Source organism: Drosophila takahashii, chromosome 3R (genome assembly GCF_030179915.1).
Source record: "Drosophila takahashii strain IR98-3 E-12201 chromosome 3R, DtakHiC1v2, whole genome shotgun sequence".
Lineage (NCBI taxonomy): Eukaryota > Metazoa > Arthropoda > Insecta > Diptera > Drosophilidae > Drosophila > Drosophila takahashii.
Window position 1 is genome coordinate 16,047,749 of NC_091681.1, and position 20,525 is coordinate 16,068,273.

The 20,525-nt window shown below is 37.0% G+C and overlaps 2 protein-coding genes and 1 long non-coding RNA gene across 14 annotated transcripts in view; 1 reads left to right on the forward strand and 2 right to left on the reverse strand.

Annotated features, from left to right (window-relative positions):
* The window catches only part of cic (Putative transcription factor capicua), a 47,413-nt gene extending 35,707 nt beyond the window's left edge, over positions 1–11,706 (reverse strand). For 5 of the 6 annotated variants that reach the window (XM_017138013.3, XM_070216399.1, XM_070216398.1 and 2 more), the window contains exons 1-2: positions 11,530–11,670; positions 10,595–10,813 (exon numbers count right to left, since the gene is read on the reverse strand). The gene's annotated coding sequence lies outside the window, so the exon portion shown is untranslated. Of the gene's footprint in view, positions 1–10,594; positions 10,814–11,529 lie in introns of all 6 variants that reach the window. The other variant, XM_070216397.1, reaches the window with a different exon arrangement.
* Positions 4,576–6,324, forward strand: LOC138913284 (uncharacterized). 2 transcript variants are annotated; one of them, XR_011418954.1, is made up of 3 exons: positions 4,576–4,670; positions 5,270–5,511; positions 5,591–6,324. It is a non-coding gene; the product is annotated as an uncharacterized lncRNA (long non-coding RNA). The 2 variants fall into 2 exon arrangements; XR_011418955.1 differs by having other exon boundaries at positions 4,594–4,670; positions 5,304–5,511.
* A 4,605-nt stretch (positions 11,707–16,311) lies between the features above and the next one.
* Positions 16,312–20,525, reverse strand: part of Nlg4 (Neuroligin 4) — a 45,242-nt gene continuing 41,028 nt past the window's right edge. For 5 of the 6 annotated variants that reach the window (XM_070216404.1, XM_070216407.1, XM_070216402.1 and 2 more), the window contains exon 14: positions 17,788–17,927. Coding sequence is in view for 1 of the 6 variants with exons in the window: in XM_044394005.2 (XP_044249940.1) it covers positions 17,396–17,893 (498 nt within the window). In the remaining 5 variants the exon portion in view is untranslated. Of the gene's footprint in view, positions 17,928–20,525 lie in introns of all 6 variants that reach the window. The other variant, XM_044394005.2, reaches the window with a different exon arrangement.

A 20,525-nucleotide genomic window follows, 5' to 3' on the forward strand; every position in this document is an offset into this window, starting at 1 on the left:
ATAATAACCATTCCTGAACCAACCATCCTACATTACCCCCCAAACCCCAAACCGCACCCGCATTGTATCTCGATGGGCAGCTGACAGCGGGACTCGTCGTTTCAGTTTGTTTTGGATTGGATGGGATGGGATCGGATCGGCCAGTGCTAACGATGTCTCCTCCGCCTGTTTGTGCCATCGGTTTTCATTATATTTCGCGTTTTCGTTTCCACTACCACTACCCACAGTCCATTCTTTTGAGCCAATTTTTCTGCCGTTCTTACGTGCATGTTTTCCTTTTACGCGCATTTGTTTACTATAGATACACAACAAACTTTGAGATACAAATACAGCCGGACAGTCTCGCACACGCATGTGGCCGTCGTATCTGTATCTTTCCCTCTTTCTTAGCCATTAAAGCTTGAATAATACCTAAGTAAAAAAATAAACAAAAGAAAAAAATATTATTTTCAAGCGCTCGAAACGAAAAAAAATTAAAAGGTAGAAGAAATGCAAAGAAAGGCATCTAATAATGCTACACTTGTTCTTCATTCCGCGTTTTTTTTTTTCTTCCTCTGGTTTTTTGTTTTGGTATTTTCCGACGCTTTTACTTAAGTGAATTTCGTGAGTGAGCATTACATAAACAGGTGAGTCTTATTCTGATCCAAAGGGTTGCAACTGGAAGTTACCCTTTAAAATTATCTATTATTTATTTATAACATTATTTAAAACTTAAGTACTTTCAAATCAAATTCAACCAATTTTATTTACAATTAATCATAAAAAATAAACCTGTTTTTTAACCTTTCTAACCAATTTAAGTACCCCAAGTCGAAGACGTTAATGGGTAGTTCAGGGCCCAAAGTTAAAAGGCAAACTCAAATACGATTTTCGGGGCTACCGTACGGCAACGACAACAATAACTAAAGCACGAACCACAAATACCACTAAAATCGAATTAAGTAGCGGGAGGAGGCACTCAGGTTTATTTGCTTTTTGAGTGGAACAGCGGGATAGAAGCGGCAGGGTGAAGGGTTGTGTGTAATTTGGTAGTTTACTCAAAAGTGTGCCTCATGTGGATTATTTACCTTACAATTTAACAGGTAGCCCAGTGAGGTATGTATCTGTTAAGGGGGTTGGGGAGGGGAATGGTAGAAATGGAAGGGGACTCCCAGGGAATCAAGTAAAACATTTATCTGCCTGCATATGTTTGAGCAGAAATTCAAGTGGTACTTTCCAATGATACATATTAATCAACCTAATGGGGAAATACTATTAAAGACCGCATACAAAAAACTACAATCTAAAAAAAATCACTATCTCCATAATCAATTGGTAAATTTTATTCAAGCCCCTGGGGAAAACACACTTAAAGTTCAGTGACAAAAGTACCAAAATATTAAATAAACTGGCCAACTCTCTCCATCAATATTTTTCCTTTGGAGTTTAAGTTGACATGACTTTGTCTTGATATCAACAAATTTATTACTTGATTTATTGGCCACTTGATTGATGAAGTTCTTGCGAGTGAGGTGCACGATAATTTTTATAATGCCCAGCCTGGAAGATATCAGCCATCCCCCAACCAACCCCAAGCAATATCACACACCTGCTCCCACTTGTGATTACAAATTCAAGATTAATTGAAATCAGCAGGCGGTTCACAAAAGTAAACAAAGAGTTGGGATCGTGGATAGCCTGATTTTTGGGTATTTAAAAATGAATTGAATTCAAGCTAATAGGGTTATGTAAGAAAATATGAGATATATCCCATAAATAAACCATAATCATATAGACCATTAATAAAACAATTATAGTGTGCAGAATAACAATTTAGGTGTCAGTCGATTACAGCTGCTTCGATTCCTGTAGCTCCAATAATGATACAAGTCATTTGCATAATGAAAATTAATAATGATATCCATTATAGTGCACATGTATCTATACTAGATCCGAACAATCGGTATATACAAAATGGATTGAGCATGACAACCGACAGTTGACAGCTAAACAACTCATTAATGAATAGCAAACGCTCCACCAGCAATAGCTACACTTTTAAGCTTATTACGGAACACACTCTTTATAAACGTACATACGTGCATTTGTACATATCGACAACAGCCGGCATCCAGTGCACACAAAACTACACTGAGCGTTTATACAGATATATTCCCAGTTCGTATAACACAATCATGAGTGTGTATAGCACTTGAAATGGCAAATGAATGACATGACTGCGTACGAACTGACTAAATGACTGAATGACTGACTGCCCGACTGTGTGACTAACTGACCGACTGAGCAACCAATCAACCAGCGAATGAACGAATGACAGAGCAACCGACCGCCAGACGAGTTAAGATTAATCAGAGACCCCGACCATATAGCAGTACAGTGTATAACAAAACCGAAAAACAGTCAAAATAGAGAAAAATAGTTATTATTTAATTATGAACTATACAACTCTATTAGTCTTCTTTAGAAGATAACCTCTATAAAACTATTAAAACATATGAAAAAGTTTTTTCTTATTTACATTTTAAGGTAACTTCATTCCATCGCCAAACACATTCGAAACGCACTGTACTCGCATGCATGTGTATATTTATAAGTTTGATTTTAATAGTGTGTGATATGGGTAAAGAGTCGACACAATATAATGGTTTAAATGCCATATCAGCAGTGAAAAAGAGTAAAACGCTGAATACAAATTACAACCCCAACACCGAGCCCAAACCTACTGAAATATATATGTAGGTATATATGTACGTATGGAGATAAAATAACAGGCGATTCTCAAGCAGCAATAGCACCCAAAAAAAATGAAAAAAGAACTACAAACACTTGCACAAAAGTTGTTGTCAACAAGTTAACGAGTGAAACCAGCTAACATACATATATATTTAAACGTACACCCCACACATCTGTAACTCCCATCACCACCGCCCAGCCCCCACCGATATCAGTAATAATCAACCAAGTTTCTTTCCCCTTTTTAGCATATCTTAATTTCGAGTTTAGTTTTCGGTTCGCTTCGCTTTGTTTCGCATTTAGCGAGTTTTTCTGTTCTCTGGTATTTTATTTATATTTGTTGTGTCGTGCCGTGAGTAATAACTATATAGATTATCTAGCCCCCAAATGTTACGCAGCCCAGTTGCTTTTTCGGCAGGCCATCAGCACGCACAAGATTGTCAAGGAAACTTGAAAGCTTAAAAGTATTAATTTCAACGTGCAAAAAAACAATAAACTGTGTGATCAGTTTAAAACTAACAATCAACATTAAAATATTCACATTGAGTTGTCAACTTTTTGCGGTCTTGTAGAGATTTCCTATCTAAATTAAGAGCCTCTGTGCGGTAGCGAATATGCCAGTAATGAATATTGAAACCAGATTTAGTCAGAAAAACTTATGAAATAATTGAATATTATTATTTTACATAAAATAACACATTTTCTATAAAGATTTTTTCTTATATTTGCAATATTTTCTGAAATAAATTACCTATAAATAAGAAATGGAATTATAATTTCCCCAAAATGTTCATAGCCCAATTAATTGATTCATTGGGTTTTTGGAACTTCTCGGCTCATTCACATAAAATAGGCAAATAAAGTTCCTTAAGTATAATTTATTATTGCCCGCTACAGCTGTTTGATCATTTTCATTAGACGCCAACAAAGCGAAGCACTTTAAAATGTATTTGAGTAAAAACTACACAAAACAGCCAGAAAGTAATAAATTTTATTGCAAAATTGCCTTTTCATTCATTTCGCCTCAAAAGCAGATAAAAATGTGTTTTATTTTGAGCCTTTTTTGCTATTGTTGTTAACAAACACAGAGACAGACATACCAGTACCAGTACCAATGCAAATGCAGATGTATGTGTTTTTCATTAAGAATGAATCGTTTGCCCGTTTTGTTTGCTTAGTTGGAGAATGTCTGCCCTGTCGGAATATCTATCTATTTGAATCTCGTGTATATATACGTATCTATGATGCATTACTTTTAGATATTCTCACTGACTGCAAAGCGAGCGAGAGCGAGAGAGAGAGAGGTGTGTGCGAGAAGTAAAATAAATAAACAAATTCAGAGGAAATTATATGTTCGACAAAGTGAAATAATACAAAATGATATGGAAATTGTATCTGAATTCGAACATCTGCATCTGCCCTCGAAAGTGCGGAACAAATAGACTTGTGTAGACACACTCTCGAATATCTACATCAATATAAAAGTATTAAGGCCTGACAAACTGATAGCGATTCCAGTTGGCAAGGCGAGTATTTGACCAATTGACAAACTGACTGACTGTCTGATGAAAATCAATAAGGGTTCCCAAGTGTGTGTATTCGCTCGTCGCAATATGTATGTACGTGTGTTTGTGACTTTGCCGGCTTATCATTATTAAAATACAAAAATTTAAATTACATATTGACTTATCAGCGTTCGGTAAGTGTGTGTGTATGAGTTTCCTATACTTTTTTTTTCTTTTTTCTGCTTCTTTTCACCTCTTCATGTTGATTATAACTGAATTCTTAGGTATTTGTATGGGTTGATAAGTATGCCTTGTTTACCTCGTCAACACTTTTGCATTTTCTTAACACATTTAAGTTATTTTGTTGAATTTTTTAGTATCCATTTAATGTTTAAAATATGGATACTATATGATGATATACACTCTGATTAGGTGATATTTCTACTAAATGGCTGACAAGTAACCTTTATATGAATGGAAACATTTTAAATGTCACTATAAACATTCGTAAAGGAACTGATCTCTCTATTAAGTATACTCTACTCTATAAAGTAAATGAAATGCTAAGCCTTTAGGATTATTTAATAAGTAATAAATCCGCTTATTCATATATTTATATGAAGAAAAGTAAAAGCTTAGGAATATCTGGTTTGATCTTGATTCGGATCTGTAGGCCGGTTCTGAAACTGAAACGGATACCGAGACTGGAACAGTAGCCCCCAGTCAGCAGCATTTAGAGCGGTACACGCATAAAAAAAAATAAAAAACAAAAAACCACAGAAAACCAAAAATTTTTTCCGGTTTGTTTGGTGGTTTTTTTTATTACAGCATAGATTTGTGAACCGGTTTGGGAATGTTTCCAGTATAAATACCACAATTTATGTTGTTTTGCGCCGTGTGTGCCATTGTTGGGGCCAACAAACAAACATTTGCCGGCTTATTTGGAACGTGTTTTTAATAATACAGGATAAGCGCTTAGCTATCGCATCGAATTTGAATATATTGAATTGTCTGAATACACATTTCCACAGAAACCGAAAGCTCAAACAGCTCAATTCTTGATAGGGAAATGAGCGGAGTCTGGGGATCTTAAACTGGAGAGAGAGGGGTGGAGATATATGCGATGAGTAATACCAGAAACGCTAATGAGGCCAAGACGACGACTTACTCATCGAAGATGCCGAAGGAGGTGGAGTCCGGCGGACTCATTCCTACGAAAAACAGGAGGTAGAGGAAAATGCAAATCCCCCAGAAGCAGTATATCAACGAAAAGGTATTATTTTTATAGTTTATAAAAACCAGTTCGGCCACCGCTGCCTCTTGATTCATATTTATACCTATTATTATCACAGGCATCTGGGCATCGCCACACAATAAACCAAATTCTAATATGAAACATGAACGTTAGACGGATTTAACAAAGAAAAGAAATATATATGGAGAGGATTGAAGCTTGATTCAGTGCGAGCCAGCCAAGGCAAATACAATTCTGAGAGTTTCAAAGACAACTTCTTGTTTCCTTCTTCAACATTCCGGTTCTTTGGATTCTTCTGGGCCAGAAGCAGAGGGTGCAGGGAGAATCGGAGAGACAGAGAGCGAGATATATGGAGAGGCCGAGACCCAGCAGACGTAATTAATGATCCCGAAAACGTTGACGACGGCAGCAACAGCAGAATTAAACCCATGAAGGGGCAAACGCATGTTTTGGACCTTTTTTTCTGTTTGGCCGGTTGGCAGATGAAATACCAAAAGGTAAAAGGTCAGACGGTCGAATGGAGCCCGAGATTGAGTTTGTCAATTCGCATCAATAAGGCTCGGCAGTAAAATGTACACTTCCTTACAGATTAACTCTTTTATTTCGGGAAACAAAAAATATATATATATTTTTAGCTTAAAATGCAAATCCTAAATAGTTATCAAGCTTTAAAATCATCAAGCGAAAGCTTAAAATAAAAATGGGAGAGTAACCGAGATAAGTAAAAATATATAAATAGCTAACTTTTATCCGCTTTTGTGGTAAAGTAACTTATAAACTACATTACCGACTAAGTTTGAAATAAATTTGCGTTCCATTCAAGAGCGGCAGAAAAAATTACTAATTACTGTGACTTATTCTAAAGAATTTTTTAAGAATTAAGAAACAAACAAAAGCGAAGATAAGTGGTTCCTTACAGTTCATAATATTCATTGAATCATTTTTAATGCTAAACGAAAGTATTATATTAATCACTGTGGGGTTTTTTCCGGTGATATGTTTTTCTTTTTTATCATCAAAAGGAATACTATATATACTATTATGTGGAACTGAGTTCGGAATGAGAAAAAATAAAAAGCAAGCGAGAAATATCTTTGCAGACTCCACAACTGGATGCCATAAGAAGTTGTACTACAACTCGATGTTTATAGTATTTGTAGAATGCCGAGGGGCGAGTCTGCAAGACGTGCTACAAGATACATAACAACAACAGCAACAACAACGACAAAAGCTAACGCAACATGAAAACCGGTCTGGGGCAACAACAACAACAAGTTACACATCAGTGTGTGTTGCCCATACACACAGATACAATATACCACCTAAGCATGTGTTTGTGTCAAACAAGAAGACGAAGACGCTGCTGTGGATGGGAAGGGGGGTTTTCAGAAGGGGGTTTTGTAGAAAGAGACCCGAGAAGCAGACGCCAAACGAGACGACTCTACAAAGCTCCACACACAACACACTCTCACATCCACCAATCTACATCTACCTCCTTCTTTTGCTTTCCATATTCTTGAACTTCAAAAAGTACAACGATGAAAATCGAACAAAAACCCAGCATAAAACAAATAAAAGCGAAGAAACAAACAACACAACGACAAGCCGTCAGACAGCTACTGGTGTTAACCCGTAGTACATAGTAGTAAAAAGCAGCCAGCAGCAGCAGCAGCAGCACACAGATACACTTGATGCTATATGTATACCCACACCTATACAATATACGCGCGTACAACGCTGCGTATACGCCATGTCTGGCTGACAACGTCTTCGCCGCGCCGCCTTCTTTTTTCCTTCTTATCGTTCGCCTTTTGAGTTCTTTCTTCTCCATCCCATCTCTCCCCCTCCCTCTCTCCCACCCGACGACTCTTAAACGCTAATGCTCAGTGTATACTATATATGCATGTACTTTTTCGATTCGCGGACGATCGTCATCTGTGCAGCCTGCACACCGAGAGCCCCATAAAGAAGAAGAATAAGAAGCCCCCAAGTGCCAGTGATATGATATATTCCCCCTCCTCGTACAATCTCCACATTCGGAATTCAGTAGCTAGGGATTAAGTGTGCAAGACTGAAGGGAAAACCTCCAATACTCTGGCTGGGTGATAATATGCAACATTTATCCAAGATGTACACTCTATATGTTCACCACGTATTATCTAAATAGTCATCTTACTTAATAATGGTTTTTAATTATTATATTGTTATTTCGACTTTTAGTATTTTTAGATTTCTTTGTAATTCGGCTTGAGGTTTTGGAACGAATTATGACTTGGTTCACATTTTAAATGAATAAAAGATTTAGAATTATGATTTAAGATAATATTGGTAATAAACAAAAAGTTTTTTGAAAATATACAATTTTTTTTTTCCTTTTTTCAGATATTTTTATTGGATTATTTTCAGTCCAAGCATCAAGACTTTATATAAACTCCATCGTATAAATGATATAGCCATTTGCTACCCTACTACTACTCCCCATTCCCTCTTTTTTATTTTCTATCTACTCAACTCTACTTGGCACCGAACTTTGGCTGCGACCATATGCCGGGAATAAAGACTCCGATTCATTGTAGTCTCTACTACAGAACTTTAAGACCATCCATTACAAATGCTTTTCTTTTCATTTCGTGTTTATATTTCGATCTGGGCATGACTGCTGGGGATCTGCCTGGCTGCCTGCCTGCCCTTCTGTCTGGGTTTTTTTAATGCTCTACATGATCTGGTTTTGTGTTGGATTTGGGCAATTTCAACTTTTTGATGGATTGTTATTGAAGTTTTTGGCTGTTTGTTGTTTGCAGCTTTTGTGGCTTATTTCAACTTTTTAATGGTTCTCATCTCAGTTTTTGTTGGTCATGTAAACAAAAGATCTTGAGATACATATATCATGTAAATGTGTTTTATTTTTCCTAGTCAAAGCATAGGATGATTTCCTCAAGGTTCTTACAAGATTTTCGGGTATTATGCTTAGGGCTAGCAACTAATGACAATTAAATGAAGGCATGTGTTGAAAATAAATGATGCAACATGAGTTATGATTTAAACTTGAATTATCTCAGTAACTTCCTCACCAACTCTGCACATTTTAGTTTCCAATGATTGGCTTGGTATCAGAGTTTCTTTCAGTGCATTGGCCTAATTGAGAAACTAGCTTCAATACCAAAATTGGCTCATTGTCCTGGCCATAAAAGGCACACACTCACATTCACGAACCATCAACTCACAATGTAATAAAATACGAAACAAAAAATAACTAGGCAAGAAAAACGTGCTATGCCTCGAATAATGAAGTTAATAATAAAAATGAAAAAAGAAACATTTGCCGCTAACGATAAACCAAATTTGTACAAATAAAATAAATTAATAAACAATCGGCGTGCGCGTTTCTTTTGCAGTGTGTGTGCGTGTGAGTGAATTACTAAGTTTTTGCCACCAAAGTTGGATTTGCCATATATACTATATAGACTTTATATATATATGTACCAGCCAAAGTCGTAGACATAGCAACGGGTTTATTTCTGTATCGGTGTTTGGATTAATTCACAGAACGACTTGCCAATTAGCAACAAAAAAGTTCTTGCCGTTGATTAATTATTCAATAACCCCACCTACCCGTATAAGCGAATGACAATAAAATAATTATAGAAAATGTGTATTAGCAAGAAGGAAAAAAAACTTTGTTAAGGCCAGCAATAGAAGTGAAATCTGCATTATAAATGTCATTTATACACGCCCTACTGTCGTACTCATATACAATGAATTTTATACAGTGGTCACTCGGAATGCGAACTCTTTTTTTTCTAATTAAGGTTTTTAAAAATCACAAAATAACTTTATTTTAAGAACTTTTAATATTAAGAACTCTATTATATTATTAAGATCTTAAAAACCTCTGTATTTTACATATTTAAATTTTAAGAACATGAAGTACAAAGCAAGATTTTAAGATTTTTAATAACCACTCTAGATATGAACATATTTTTATTTTTAGAACTTTAAAATGGGAATTCCATTTTGGGGTTCAATTTTTTTTGTTGTTTTATGTTTCGCAGTAACCACTGTACAAGCTTATTGTGTGTATGCATTACTTTTCACATTGGCGTTGTTGCTGCTGCTAAGTGCGTCTAGTAATTTGCTGATAATTATCAACAAATGCGCGCTCACGCACATTCAAATGTAAATTAGACGGTAGAAAGGGTGGGAGAGAGCTGTGAGAGAAAGAAAGAGAGAGAGACCAGGACCAGCAACAATAACAAAAGCATCGAATCTCATGCGATGCAGTTGCCAGCGAGAGTTTTGTTGCTAATTACACACACACAACGATGGCCAGCCAGTCAGAGTGCAAGTGCGTCTGTGTGTGTGTGGACAGGAGGGGGTGGTGGGGGCGGTTAACTTCAGTTGGTAACAGTGGGACCATTGCACGGAGAAAAGGACCTTTAGCTTTTTCCAAAAATATTCACTGTTCTCGCAGTTTTAAAATATTATCATCATTTTTTTTCCCCTTTACACTGCCAACAAAATCCCATATACTAATCATGATTTCCCTAATGAAACCCACAGAAAACCAGTAACTTTTTATCTTTAGCTAATTTCAGTAGCCGATTCTCACTCCATTGTTTTTGTTTACAAAAACGCTGAGCTTAATTTGAATTTCAACATTTCACATTTAACATATCAATGATAAAGAATGCACACAAACACACGCCAACTGAATTCTATGAGCCATTGTTTTTTATGAACAATATGATGTGCAAATGGCTTACGTTTTTTTACTTTTTTAACAAAAGGCGAATAGAATTTCTCGAATACAAATTTTGTGGCCTGACCAACTACAACAAATACAGACGGTCACACTAAAACACACTCGCTCTCCCGAACAGAGAGAGAGCGGGGGTGTGCTGGTATGTGTGTTTATATGCTGTTTGTGGAAATGAATGAAGCGCTGCTTGCCAACAACGTAAAAGCAAGTGTAAGAGCGAGCCAGGAAGAGGGGGGAGCAGGAACAAGAGCAAGAACAAGAGAGAGCGGAAGCGGGAGGGGAAGTAAGAAATTTTCCAATTGGCGAGCACACACAACATGGGGAAAAAGAATTTGCACTTACCGTTTTTCACTTATTGACGTAGGCGTCCGTCTCTCTGTCTCTCTCTCTGTATTTTTAACCGAGTGTGTGTGTTTATGGCTCTTTTTCTTTTATTTGCTACGTTTGTTTTTGTTATGCAAAAGGCATAGAATTCTTTTTTTTTTTTTGTTGGGTTGTACACGTTAAAAACACAAACACTTTAAAAATTATTTAACAGCTCGCTCTCCCGCGCTGCGTGCACTGCGAATAAATGTTGGCTATATTATGTACTTGCTGCCTGGCTGGCTGGGCCTTACAACTTTTCCACGAGCAAAAACAACGCACGACTGTGGAAAACGCGAACCGACGAACCGAAAACCGTGAAAAGTGTTCATTGAGGAAAATTGAAATGAGCGCCCCAGCATGTGACTCTCTCGCGCTTGCTCTCTCGCTCGCTCGCTCTCTTTTTGGGGGGCCAGGCCAGTGTTGCCAACTCAGCAGCAGCAGCGCAGAGCCCCAATGCCAATAAGCCGAATTGGGGAAATGAAGTATGCAAAATCGGCCTCAGATACTCCAATTCTGATTTGAACTTATTAATTATTTAATTGGGATTCTCGGGCAGCTGTTTGTGGGCTGGCAACACTGCTCCACTGAACAGACAGCGCGTCGACGTCAGCGTGTGTGTGTGTGTGTAGGCTGCTCTCCCTCTCTTTTCCTCACTCGCCCTCTCTTTGTCACACGCGCATTTTCGATTGATTGCTGTTGTTGTTATTATTTTGACTTTTATTCGAGCTTAATTTTTAATCCAATATTTTTAGCCAGTATCCCAGTTTGTTTTCCCAACTCTGTTTCACTTGTTTTCACACCTACGCACTCGCCTGGTGCGTGTGTGTGGGTGTGCGTGCGTGCGTTGTATTTGCAAACGAATGGAAATTGTGTTTCCTTAAAGTGGAAAAAAATATGGACTGGCCACGAACCGTTTAATGCACGAAAAGCAGCAGGCGCAGCCCGTGTTTATTTTCTCTCGGCTCTTATTGGCTTTGAGTGCGCGGGGCACGGCACAAGAACAATTCACAAGCTCCACCTTCCGACATCCGCGACACGTCCGCCTGCGTTCGAAGTTTTTTTATACGTAAGTTTTAACGTAAGTTTTTGTACGTAACCCGGCTCTCCGTCATTGTTGTTACGAAGTTTTTATACGTAACTAGGGATGTCAAAAATATATCAAAATATCAATATATCGATATTTTTGCAAAACAAAATATTTATATCGTGATATATTGATAGTTTATTTTTCGATATTATTTGATATTTGCATATCTTTCTCTCATCTGTGCACAAAAAAAGGAAGTGTGTTAAAATTTATTTCGGTGAAATTAATAAAAACAAACTAAGTGCAAACTTTGTTTTAAAACTATTAAAACAAGTGGGAATACATAAAATATGTTATCCCACTTGAAAATCAAACACTTTTATGTGTGGAACTAATAAAATAAGAAATTTAATAAAACTTATTATATTGTTTATACTTTTCTAGTGCTTTTACATTAATTTTAGGGCAAAAGTCTTTGTTGTTAGCTTATATACGCGGCTAAAATTTTGAAATTCAAATAAAAAAAATTTCAAAAATATCTGATATATCTGATATATCAATGTTTTTTTGGCGATATATTAAATATCATATTGATATTTTTCTTAAGCCTAGTACTCAGTTGGGCTAAGAGTTTTACTAGTCGAAAAATATTAATCTTTTAGTGTGGCCGAAGTTTTCGGACTTCATCCGCAATGCATGTAGCATGGTCTTACTCTCAGCAAACAAATCAACTGGCGCCAATTTTGAAATGTTACAAAATGTTGAGCCGACCTGGGTCGCAAGCTTTAAATTTGCTGTTGGCATGGAGATATGTATTGCCGCAACTCCTACAGGCAGTTTTTAGGGTTTTCCTTCCATTTATAATTTGTTATTGGCACACCGCGTCTGCACATACACAGGCAAAGATCAAATTTTTTATTCTTTGGTCGGCGGCTAAAGGCGTTCATCGGAGTTCATCCGCTAAATCTAGTATTTTTGTGGTATTTTCTCACTATTTCCTTAGCTCAACTGAGTACCGCGGTGGAAAAAAGTCCCAGCTAAAGGCTTTAGCTACCTATTTGCCTCTCGCTTACTCCTATGCTTAGCTAGCAGTTTTCGTCGTACTGAGTACTAGGCTTTAAGGAAAATATATCAGCGATACGATATTTTAAAAATATTTCACATCCCTATACGTAACCCGGCTCTAACGTTGAAATTGATCAGTGTTGCCAGATGAAAATGTTGCTTTCCCCCTAAAATTGTCAGCTCACAAATGTTTCCATAGAGGGCGCCCGTTTCCTTAAACCAGTCTCCCCCTTCCGCCAATTTGGCGCTCCTAAATGTTAGATTTCATGGTTTTTCTAACAGCAATGTTAAGATACAACGTTTTCTTACATTGGCAGAGCAGCGGCAGAGGCGCAACAGTTCTGCCAATGTAAGAAAACGTTGTATCTTAACCAGGGCTGTGAACCACTCCGAACCGGATTGGTTTTTTTTAGAGTTGGGAAACCAACGATGTTTCAAAAACCCGGTATGACACTGTCCTTTAAAATCATAATGTTAAACCAGTGTCCTCGCTAATCTTAGCCGCGTCACCCTCCTTCTTAACATTTCTGTTGAGATACCACCGGAAAATTGGTCTGGCAACTCCGCGAAACTGTTTACAAAGTTGAATAAAGCGCCATTCCGGGTATAAAAGGAACTTCATATGTAGATCCAATGTAAAAGTAAGACGGTCGCCCTCGTAGTGACGAATGGTACCTAAAATCTGCTTTGGAGTCCAATAGAAATGGGCAAAGTATAAATATAAATAAAATTCTGAATTTAATATTTTCAAAGAATAATTTTTAACACAGCTTCTACAGTTTGACCCTGTTTAGTTTTTTTTTTTGGACTGACATATTTAAAATAAGTTATTGCAAGAAAATTGCAGGAGACCACTTAAAATACCGTAATTCAATTATAATATCTCTTCAGAGTAAAAAAGCTAGGTAATCCTAAACTTCAGTGTGGCTTTAGCCGTTCAGAATACCACCTTCAAATGCAGCGCGCCAAGTTTAAATCCATTTCCGCTTAATGATTTCTCATAAAATTGCACCTTCTTGAGTGGGTAATTTATGAATGCACTATCTTCAAATGGGAGTCACTCCTATGGATTCGTCGTTAAAAAGTGCAAACATTCATCAAATTCGCGCCGGAACTTTGGAAATATAAAAACCGCGCTATGTGACCCGTACACCTGCTGCTGCTGCCGGCGAGCGACATAAATTACGCATACGTCGTGTTAACCGTGGGAAAACATATAAATGTGCTTGCCTCCCACACGACAGCGGCAAAAACAAATTGTTGTACCTTCTGCTGCTGCTGCTATTATTGCCATAACTTTAGACTTTTATGAGCAGTCAAGTCTGAATTAGGGAATTAGGCTCGGCTTCTTCATCGAGTTTAGCCTACGAAAATGTAACACTCGAAGTTTAATGAGCCGAAAACTGCAAGTTGAGAGAGACGAAGGCCCAAATATATTGGGTTCAATTAATTAATAGATGCTGCGGCTGAGAAGGCAAATTCCAGGGCAAACTGGGATTTGGGAATAAATAATTACAAGATGCATTTAACAAGACAGTGTTTAAAAGTACATAAAATAGGATTATCGTTAAAAAAGAAATAAATTATAGAAACAACCAACATAAAACTGCAGTAATTTTTATATATTTTAATCAGTAGATTTTCATGACACTCGCATGCTAGAACTTCAATAAAAACCATGCTACAATTCATCATCAAATTTTTGCAGTTTGCTCAACGCATTAATTAGCATTTGGGATGCAGGGGGTTTCGTCGTTGGCTTTTTCGGTATTTAAAATAATAATCCTAATTTGCTACACCTGTCATCAAGTTTTTATGTCCGCATGTGTGCGACCGAGAAGCTTCACAAAAAGTAATTTGTAAAATTCCCCGCTATAAAACATTTATAATAAAAAGGTAGCAAGTGTCAAGCGAAGACACCCCGAACCTCTAAATCCTCCGCTCTTCTCACATACATAAATCTCTTGGCCAACACATTTTTCGCATTTAGTTTGTAATAAAAAGCAAACATTAAAAGCGAATATTCACTTCAAAACCGACATTACGGCAAGTTGTGGTTAGTGGGGAGAATTCCAGGGGCGTTCAGTTGGTTTTTCTGGGGTGCTGATGGAGTTTTTCTGCAGAGCGGAAAATAGCTAATGATTTGGGGGGTTTTAGTTTTAAAATATATTATATATATATTTTTTTTTTTTCTATAGATACCTAAGGATTTTTAAATATTTCTTAGTAATATATTATCATGTTAGGGGATTTTAAAAATAATTGGACCCCACTTAATGTTTTTAATTCTATATTCAAAACTTTTTTGTATGTTAGGTAATCTTAAATTAATCGTAGATATATTCATTAATTTTCCAAGAACTGTAAAAGCGTTACTAAACTGATAAAAATTTAAAATTTAATTGTATTCGCAATAAAACTCTTTTTTTTTAAACCGCAATTTCTATAGCCATTAAATTTAACACTTTTGACAAGTAATTAAAATACATAATTACTATCTAAACAACTGCGCACAGAATGTCACTTCAAAAAGAGCACGAAAAAGCAGTTCTAAATTTGGTGCTCATCAAAGAGGTTTAACGAATGTGAAGTGTGTTTAATTTTAAATTAATTATGCCCGCGAGCTCTCCTTTTTTATATGTATGCTGCACACTCTTCAGCCATTTTGCCGCGATACACATCACCATACTCATTTACCAACACATTTTAAATAATGAAATTTGCGCATAAAACTTTGGCATTTTGCAAACGAGTAAAAGAGAAGGCAACTGAAAAAAAAAAACAAAGTTGCATGCAACACACATCAAACAAAACAAACAAACTGGGCGGGAAATGGGCGGAAAAGTCAGTCCACAAAAGAGTTACAAAATGACCAGCGGGCATTTTGTTTTTTTTTGTTCAGCTTTCATTTTCTATTTTTCCGCCATTCTTGTTTTCTTTTTTGGCCAAGTTAATTGGAATAGTTTTCGCCAAACATAAACAAGCTTCAAGAGCAGATAGTGCGGCGGTTTTCCGGGGGCTGGAGGGGCGTGGCTTGGCTACATACATATTTGATGTGTTCGCTGCCAGCAAGTGAGCTTCATGATATAAATTAATTCGCCAAGAACCTTGAATTTTCCGCCTGAACTTAGCAAACTTTTGCCCCCTCCCTCGGAGATCCTTTTCCGCCATATTGCTGGCCAGACATAAAATTTGATTTAATAACCGCTGTTGGCTGCCATAAAAATTTGAGCCATTAAAATGGCCCGAACGAAAATTCTGCTCATAAACGAAGAGCATTTAAAACGAAATGAATCCCGCAATCCTCCGGGTTAGATCGGGTTCACCGGGGTCTTAAGGTCTTTATTAGCTGTTAGCAGGCATTCCCAAGGTTCATAAATTGCGAAACGAAAAACAGTGGTCCAGTTTTGGTTATGGGATGTGAAAACGATACACCTATGGTGCTGTTTACGAGCATGCATGTTTTATTTTAATCACGAAAAAAGATCAGAATTAAATTTACAGAAAATTTAAATTAATTATTATTTTGCTACCACAAAATAAAACTCTTGTTTTAGTATTTATTTAATTTAGTTTTTATTGTTTTTAGTTTAATGGTTTGTTTATATCTCATTTAGTTTAACTTTATTTCATATTAATCACTTAATTAAGTTCTTTGCATGTCTGCAATCATTTTTTTTTCATATTTTAAACTAGACGATTATAAATGTAGTCTTAAAAATACAAATATCATATTTTGTTTTTTTTTTGGCGACGCTTTTTATGGGTTTTTGTCAGAATGTTTTACAAATTAACTGGAAGAGTACTTAGACTTAAGACAGACTTATTAGAATAATCCAAAGTAAAAACAAAATGAAACAGTTGATTGATTGGCAGTTTTTGTTAGGTTGAGGTAACTATTACGTTGGTAGGATTTTATAAAAGAAAATGTGCTTTTGTTCTTGATCAATTCATAAGGAAAAGAATTACAAACGTATATTTTAAAAGCCTTGCAACAATTTTCGGTGTGTTTTACAATTAATTCGATTTCCTTTAAATTAAACATTTTGTTTTTTTTATTTTTCAGTGTGTTGGCTGGCTTTGTACACAGTAAAAAAAAGCGTCACTTGTTTACTTTCCATCCTCGGAGTATTAATTTAAATAATTAACTAGTTATTTGTTTTCAATTATGCCTCTCATTACTTTCATTGTTAATCTAATCTATTTTGAGCCATGTTTGTGTTTCTTTTTTTCATTTTAAGTGTACTTTTTTAATTTTATTTTCATCGTTTTACTTTCAGTAAATAATACCACATTTTATGTTTATTTTGACTAGAATATTTACAATGCCGTCAACAGAATTCCGTTATCAACAATCTCCATCAATATTTGCTTTCAATTAGCTGATGAGTGGAAAAAATGCATTTGTGCTACGCTTACGTGATTACTTGATTATACTCATACATATATATTTTATTTATATATACGCATATATATGTATGTTTCACAACAGATCTATCGAGCAACTAAACACAGATATTTTAACTAACACTTTCGAACTATATTTACAGGATCCTTAGTTGATTACGTTTATCTACCGATTTGTAATATAATTTCTTAGGGTTTTCTGATGATTTGTTTTTGACTTTTTTTTCGCCTATGACTAAACAGAGATTAGGTGCAGTCTAGTAGTTGGTTTTTCCCCCTCAATCCGAGAAGTTTTTCTCGTCGGAAAAGCGCACATGATGCTGCTGCTTGAGCCGCCCGCTACGCTTTCCCGCCGTCGCCGCCATTGGCGTGGCAGCCGCCATTTTGACAATACCGCTGCTGCCGCTGGAGTTTCCAGGCCCGTTTCCGGTTGCAAGGCGTCCTCCCCCTCCGCCGCCTACGCCTCTGGCATTTCCGGCAGTTGGCATCGTTGGCGAAATGGTGGACGTCGGCGAGGAGGAGTTGGTCCACTGCTCGTCGCAGGAGCAGTAGCCCCTGGCCACATCGCCACCCTCGAGCGCCAAGGCGTGCATTTCCCGCTTGAAACGCAACTTCTTCAGCTGCTGTCGCTGCCTGTGGTCACTGATGGGCGGTGGTCCTACTCCTCCTCCTCCTCCTCCGGGTTTTCCCGCTCCATCGCCCTCCGCAGCTGCTGCATCTGCTGGTGTCCCATTGAGTTGGCCGTCATCATCCGCCTGCTTCGGTGCATAGAACTCCTCGGGCGTTTCCGCTCGCAGGGTTTCTATGGAGCTGCAACAACACAAATGTTGGGGTTTAAATTTTAAAATTTTAAATAAAATAGGCGAATTATTCATGACAAAATACGGTTCATAAATATTCATGATTTTTGTAAATTAAATAAAGAGTTCCTTAATAAAAAAGCATAGATGTTTAAATAAAGTAGATTTAAGACCTATGATTTTTATCGTTTTCATGTTCAAATTAATGAGGCTATGCTTTAAAACCTTAAAATAAATCTAGTGAATATTCAAATTGAATTTAGAGGGTTCGGCAATAATAAACCAATTTTAAATAGTTTATTTGATATTCATTGAGCGCGTTAAAATGTAATTTAAGGCTAGACAAAAGGAATTTTGTTTACTATATTTTTTTATAACCTTATTAAGATGCAATTCCTTCCAAGTATTTTGTGTTTATTGAGTGTGAAATAATCGATAGAACTGAGTTGTCTTATTGTTTAGTAGTTTGGAAAAATCTTCGTAACGCGGTTGGATGTAATATGACTTTATGAGTGACTTTGTATCTATCACTTTCTTCAAAAGGACTCAGTACACTTCTAGTTCGACCGACTGACTGACTGACAGTTGCAACCATTACTTTTCCCCCATTTTCACACCCCCCGTTGCGACTTGAACCTTAACGACACAGTGCCTGCCAGAAGTGCATGCCCATCAGTGCCACTCAGTTGGCCGCGCTATATCTATATAGCCAGCCCTTTTGCGTATCTGTCCTATCGTGGAACTCGGCTCCATTTGGTCGCGGATTCACGAATTCGCTGATGTTACGCCGTTCTCATGGCCGTACACTTCATTGCGCTCTGTTGGCGCTTTCCATTTTCCATTATGCTTTTGTGTTTAGTTTAAAATTCAGCGGGAAATCTTCTGCAGCAGCTGCATGCCATATTTATTCAGCTTCCTCTTCGTTTTTTCCCTTTCTTTCCTAGGTTCTCTTCCTCAACTTTTTCTTCAAACTACCGCTGTTTGTGTTTTTGCACCGGGTACTCCAGAAATTCAAAAGGGGTGATTCGAATTAGTGCTTGTTTTTTTTTGTTTATTTTACGATTGAAAATAAGTTAGATATATATTTTTTCTATATTCATCTTGTGGCATGTTATCCCTTTTTCCCACTTCTATTATTATTTTGGGAAATTTTATTTTATAATTTTCTTGAATACTAGAGGTAAATTTAAAGAAAATTTCCCAGAAAACTGGTTCAAAATTTAAGAAATATTTCAAAGAGTAGGTAATCTTTTTCCCAAAATTAAAGGGTATCTCTTAGTCTTCCCCGCGACACTTTTCTGCCAATTTGTTTTCTTTCTTTTTCGCTATGCGTGCCCATTTTTGCAGTACAGTAAACTCGGGTGGGCGAGAATTTATGCAAAGAAAGCGAAAAGTGCAAAGTAAAGTGCAGTTGCGAAAAATGCGCGGCTGCCTTTTGTTTTGCCAGCTCTTTGGCCATCAGAGTTGGGATGGCTTGGTATGGGGGTTCCTGGTGTAAGGTGGGTTCTTAGATTGGGCGGCTTGGAGGCAAGGGTTAAGTTAAAAGGGGGTGGGAGCGCAGGAGGAGGCATAGCTGCTGCACAGTTGAGCGCACAATTTGGCGCAGATTGTTGACTGGGCTTCATGGGCGGAGGCGGAAAGGGGGCATGAGTGGTTTTGACGGGGGGTTTGGGATTGCAGCTATGCAGCTTAGACTTTCTCCTTGCAAGATACCAAAACTAAAAGAAAAAGAAGCACCGGCAAAATGAGTGAACTGAGTAATGCGCGTAATGCAAATCGTTGCTACAATGTGTGCAAGTTACGGGTGGAAAAAAGGGGTTGAGGGGGTGTTATGGTTAGATGGGGGTATGGAAGGGCAGAGACCATCATTAACGTATTACGCGCATGTTTGTGCAGCCACTTTGCATATCTTGTGCCCCTAAAGAGGGGTGAAAACTCCGGCTCAGAAGGAGAAAACCAGGGAGACCGAGTGGTCTATCGAGGCAACTGACGGGCTTTAAATTTCCCATGAAATAATAAACATCAGTCAAGTGTCGTAAATTCGCTCAGGTTCATAGAATTCATTATCATGAATAAAAAGAAAAGAATTAGTAGGGAATATAAATTAATTATTCATAAACACGATAATAACTTTCAAGATAGGAAATATTTTAAAATATTAACCAAAGTAAATAAATATGCTTTCTCTAGCTGCGTTATGGGAAAAAATAGAATGAACTTAATTAATTCATAATTTTTTTAATTTAGTTTTAGATTTTATAAAATAATGTTCGTAACCCGAAACCTAAACCATATCCACCTAATCTTTACCTCCTGGGTGCTTGATGCAACTTGCGCTAATTACACAACACATTTAGCATACAAGCCTTTGGGAGAAAATTTGTGTGCGAACAGATTCCCTTTTAAGCCAATAATTACACAAAAATCGCAAAACGATGGCAACCAAGGTAACCACAAACGATAAGTTTAAGGACTAACCGAAATTAATGAGAAATTCGAGCTGTATTTTCGTCAATTTGTTTACTTAATTGGTTACTTATGCGTAAGATGGTGACATCAATTGTGCAGAAATGCAAACAAGTAAATTGAAATTATTTATGTTTGCTGG